The following is a 5,224-nucleotide window of genomic DNA, read 5'->3' as shown; positions in this document are numbered from 1 at the left end:
AAAGAGTCAACGTCACCACACGCCCCAGCGAGTCCCCTGCTGGGCGTCCGCCCACGAGACGTGAACACGTATGTCCACGCAAAACCTGTACGTGAGTGTCCACAGCAGCATTATTTACAGCAGCCAAAAAGCAGAAACGACCGAAATGTCCATCGACAGACGAATGGATCGAGAAAATCCCGGGCAGCCGCATGACGGATATTGCTCTGCACGAGAGCTAAGGACGCGCTGACACGTCCTAAAACGGGAGGGACTTTACTACGTCAGGTGAAGGAAATTATGTCCATCGACAGACGAATGGATCGAGAAAATCCAACATGATGGATGTTGCTCTGCACGAGAGCTAAGGACGCGCTGACGCGTCCTAAATCGGGAGGGACTTTACTACGTCAGGTGAAGGAAACCAGCCCCGAGAGACCACGCCGTACCTGGTGCCTTTGACGTGACAGGTACAGACGAGGCAGATCAGTGAGACAGGAAGTAGATTGGAGGTTGCCTGGGGGGCGGGGGGCAGCGTCGGGGTGAGGAGTAACTGCTAACGGGTGCGGGGCCCCTTCTGGGGGGAGATGAGGATATTTTACGACGTGGTGGTGATGGCACAGCTCTGTGGATACGAACCGCACGCCCGAAATGGGTGGGTTGCGTGGGAATTACGTCTCAAAAAAACTGATTTTTTGCTTTTGAGAAAAAGAACAGAGCCCTCCTTCCCTCCTCGGCGTATACAAACGCCCGGCCGCATTTTCAAGGTCGTCTCATGTCAGCCCCACTCGGCCTGGGTGCTCAACGCTTCACCCAGCTGCTGAGCAGATGAGCCGACCTCACGAGAAAAAAAAGACGGGGCGAAGCTGCCTCTGACGGAGCCCACGTCGCGGCGGGGAACTGTGTCACCCCTCGGCCCACAGCGCGTCGGCCACCAGCCCACGAGGTGACCGCTGTCAGCAGCCTCACGCCCGGGGGCCCTCCGAGGCCCGGGGCGGGAAGACGCCGCGCTCGGGGTTACACAGTCGGACAGAGGCAGAGCCGCTCACTCGGCCGTGTCTGGCTGGCGGGACCCGTGCGACGCCGCGCTCGGGGTTAGACAGTCGGACAGAGGCAGAGCCGCTCACTCGGCCGCGTCTGGCTGGCGGGATCCGTGTGTGTCTGTTCCCGGCTCTGCACTCGGAGGTGGCACGTGGGTGGACCGTGGGAGTGGCGGTGAGGGGGTTTAAACCGGGGACAGGGGCCAGCACCACGGATCGGGCTCCCCCGGGCAGTGGGGGGCTGGGGGTGTCACTGCACAGCCCCCACTGGGCCTGCACAGGCCGGCGCGCCCCCACGCAGCACCCTTTGTGGGGCACCCACCATCGGCGGGCACGGCGGCACCTTCGCGCACGCGGCTGGGTGTGGACCAACACCCTAACCGAGCTCCTGAACTGACTCTCGCCTCCCAGGCCCAGGAAGCTGCCAACGCGCAGAGCAAGTGTGAGTTTCGCACTCGGCGAACGTGCGCGTGTGTTCACGGGCTGAACGCGGCCGCGAAGCCAAGTTGGCATCTCCTCCGAGCTCCCACGTCCTCGCGAGCCAGAACACCCCAGAAGCAGCAGGTGCAGGGGTGCCAGACGGAGCCCCGTCACTCCCCCGGGAGGCAGCCCAGGCCCCCAAGCTCCAGGTGCACACGCCTCCCACCCGTTTGACAAGCCCCCCCGCCAAGACCTTTAACAGGGCTTCACCGCCAGAGCCGGCTTTGGGCGAAGCGTGTGACAGTTCCTGCCCTTGGGGACGGGCTGCAGGATTTGTGAGGCCCGGTGCCAAATGAGACTGAGCACCTCGCTCGAAAGCGTTAAGAGCTTCAAGGTGTGACAAGGCGTGTTAAGCCAGCCCGGGGCGCTTCTGAGCCAGGGCCCCGTGTGTCTGCGTGGGCGGCAGGCCCTGGAAGCGGGCTGTGCTGCCTGCCTCCGGGTCCCCACGAGACACCCCCTGCAACGATGCTTCCCAGGCCGCCTGGGCTCCGGGGACCCCCGGGCTCCAGCCCTGACTCGACCCCCGCACAGACACGTCAGTGGGACGTCACACCGCCTCTCCATTCGGCCACGTGTTTAGGGACACAGCAACGTTCCAGCCGACGATCGCTTTACAAAGGGCAAAGAAGCTGGCACTGTGCTTTCTGCACGAGCTGCCTGTGAGAACACCCCGTGTGGTGCAAACTCGGAGGGAAGGCCTGGCCCCCAAGACCTCGCCACCTCCACCCCCAACGGGAGTGGGGAGCCAGGCGCTCGGGCGAGGGGCAGTGAGCTGCCAGGTGCCCCATCCGACCAGCCCCACCTGCCCACTTCCAGAGTGAGAGGGACGGCAAGGAGGCCCCAGACCACGGACCCTCCCCCAGCCCGGGTCTCTCTGCTTGTCCTCTGGCTCTGGAGGGGCTGCAGAGGGGGCGCTGCGCTGGGCCAGGGAAGGGGGCGGACGCGGCCACTGACCACGTCGTGGTGGGGCGGGAAGTCAAAGGTGTGCTCGTCAGCCAGCAGCTTGCCGTAGGCGTGGTCCTGGTGCGCCCGGTTCCCATAAGCCCCGTAGTAGTCGTAAGGGAGAACCTGGGAAAGGGGGCACCAGCGTCACCGTCACCAGCCTTCCCCCCACCCCCCACTCCCGCAGACATGGCTCGGTGGGCCCTGAGCTGGTCCCGGCAGAGACCAGGATAGCAAAACAGGTCTGGCCCGGCCCTCCCCAAGCTCCCCCCAGCCCGAGTGTGCTGTGGATGCTGGCGGGGTGGAGAGGTCCAGGCATTCCACAGTCACACGAATGACACCTCGGTCACCGTGGTGGTGGGGGGTCTGCGAGCCGATGGGCTGAGCCAGTTGGGGGCCCAGGAGGATGGAGAAGGAACTGGGTGTCCTTGATGTGTGGGGTGACGGGAGGCCAGGGCCACTGTCACGGCTTTCGACTCAGTGCCAAGCGGGACAAGGCCCAGGGCCGCTGGCTGGAAGGGGCTGACGGAGTGGGAGGGCCCCAGCTGCTGTTGCCATGGTGACCCGGGACCAGGCCCTGCTCTAAGCGCCCCCTCGCCCACGGAGGAGTCCCTTCCACGGACGAGGACCGAGGCACAGAGATGAGGAACGTGCCCCAGGTCGCAGGCAAGGGCCTGACGCAGCCCGGCATGAACCCGGGTGGCAGGTGGGCCCCGCGGGCTGGTTCCTCGGCTGCCACTCACCTTGGCCTCTCCTGGCCCTGCCGGCCGCGCTCAGAGACGCCCCCAGCCCCACGGTGGCGTGGCACCTCCCTCCCCCGCTCCCGACTGGCCAGCAGCCCTGGAAGCGGGTGGGCCACCCTGTCCGTCCATGCCCCCTCCATCTCCTCATGTCCCGCCCCGTCTCCTCCTTTTCACAGAGCAGAGCAGACGGGGTGCTGGCCGGGCCAGGCCACTCCGCTCCCCAGCGCCTGCTCAAGCCCCGGCCCCGGGGGCCCCTTCCCCGGAGTCTCTGAAGGGGCTCGTCTCCCCGGCCTGACAGGGTGCGGCTCCCGCGGGCCCCTAGGGCCCGGAGGGCCATCCTGCTGGATGCTGGGGACTCGGAGCCACCTAGCCACCCAGCGCCCTGGACTCCCGAGGTGGCTCCCGGGCGGCGGTGGCAGGCCTGGCCACCTTGGGTCCTGCCGAGTTCCCAGTGCCCCACCCGCCTCTTCTTGCCCGCGTTTCTGGGAAGAGGGACTTCCAGAAACAGACCCGGCCAGGATGCAGTGGGCTCTGCATCCTCCCTGCCTGCCGGTCCCGTCCCAGGGCCCCCAGCTTCTCAGCCTCAAGGGGACAGCTGCTCCACGGGATGGTCTCAGGGAGCCCCGCCTCCTCCATCCTCCCAGGAGACCCTCGTCCAGTGGGCTGCACCTCAAGGAGGCTCTGGGCTCCTGCCCTGGGGGCATGGGTCCCTACAGGCCAGCAGAAGAGGTGATGGTGTCCCAGGAGCAGGGGCCGCTCGGGAGGCCTGGCTCCCATCTCCCCTGACAACGGCCTGGAACACTCCTTGGGACGTGGGTTGCTATGGAGATGGAGGATGGGCAGGCTGGAAAGGGGACTGGCAAATATAGCAACAGGAAAGAGATTTTAATTTGTACAAATGAGGATCAAAACACGACCCCGTGCTTGGGCTTAAAGCATCACGTCGCCTGCTCCCGAGGACCCAGCCCAAGGGGTTCGCAGGAGGGTGGTTCTGATTGTCCTCTCTGAAGGCCTGGGCCCCTGGGAGGCACTGGGGGTGCTGGGGACCCCCCCCCGGAGGACACCCAGAGACCAGGATGCTGCTGTGAGATCCCAACTTACAAACGAACACACAGAATGTATAATTTTGTGCTAAATCCTCCCACTCACGTAAACTAACAGTTGCGGTTGCCCAAAATACATGAACAAAACTATGAGAAGATGCTCTAATTTCTCCTGTGAACTGGGGGGCGTAGTGTGCCGCCTGCTCCCTGTGGAACTCCAGCTTCCCCGGGGGCCCATTTGGACGATGGGAGGCCTGGCCACCCTGTGGGCGGTGAGTGACATTGTGAGGACATCTGCAGAGGAGGCGCCATGCGCTCACAGGCAGATCGACGGGCTCGGCTTCCCCACGTGCAGGATGAGTCACCCGCCCCGCAGCAGGGCAGGTCGGCTCACCGGCCGCTGAGCCGGCCGCTGACGACAGCAGAGGGCACAGCCCCTGTGGCAGGCGGCGGGGTGAGGAGGGACCCGGCGGCGGGTGCTGGGCGTGGGGCCTACTCACCGGAGCTGTGCCTTCGGGGGTGAACCACCCCGGCCGCTCCCAGCCGTGCCGCTCCTGGAACACGCAGCCTTGTGCAAGGAGCTCCTGGGCGTGGGGACGACAGGCACCCTGCACGCCGGGCCGGACACCCCCGTGCAGGGCAGAGGGCGACTGATCTGCCACTTTATACCCGAGGGAGCAGAGGGCAAAGGGGCCCTGGAGCCCAGAACCGGGGCCCAAGGCCAGGCTCCCACCCCAGGGCCCCCACCCCTGCCCAGGACTGTCGTTTATAGAACTACCTCCTGGCAAGGACCCAGGAATTTACGTGGGAGCCCGAACCCCAGTGCGGCCCGTGAAGAGGGAACCAGGATGAACGGGGTCCCAAGGGTGGGGCCCGGACCCCGCAGGGAGAGGAGGAGACGGCGGGGCTCTCGGCCACCACGCGCAGACGGAGCGAAGGGCGTCTCAGAGCCCCGACGGGCCCTCGCCAGGAGCCGGCACCGGCCTGGACCCCCAGC

At 65.8% G+C, this 5,224-nt stretch overlaps 1 protein-coding gene across 7 annotated transcripts in view; it reads right to left on the bottom strand.

Moving 5' to 3' along the window:
- SARDH (sarcosine dehydrogenase) overlaps positions 1-5,224 on the bottom strand; it is a 54,131-nt gene that overhangs the window by 27,235 nt on the left and 21,672 nt on the right. For 6 of the 7 annotated variants that reach the window (XM_025051215.1, XM_006918096.3, XM_025051218.1 and 3 more), the window contains 2 exons: positions 4,728-4,811; positions 2,454-2,567 (listed from right to left, as the gene is read on the bottom strand). In XM_025051215.1, the coding sequence (XP_024906983.1) occupies positions 2,454-2,567; positions 4,728-4,811 (198 nt within the window). The remainder of the gene's footprint in view (positions 1-2,453; positions 2,568-4,727; positions 4,812-5,224) is intronic. The other variant, XM_025051217.1, reaches the window with a different exon arrangement.

This window comes from Pteropus alecto, unplaced genomic scaffold (assembly GCF_000325575.1).
Source record: "Pteropus alecto unplaced genomic scaffold, ASM32557v1 scaffold67, whole genome shotgun sequence".
NCBI lineage: Eukaryota > Metazoa > Chordata > Mammalia > Chiroptera > Pteropodidae > Pteropus > Pteropus alecto.
Note: the sequence above shows the minus strand (reverse complement) of the source record. Positions and strands in the feature narration are given on the sequence as shown.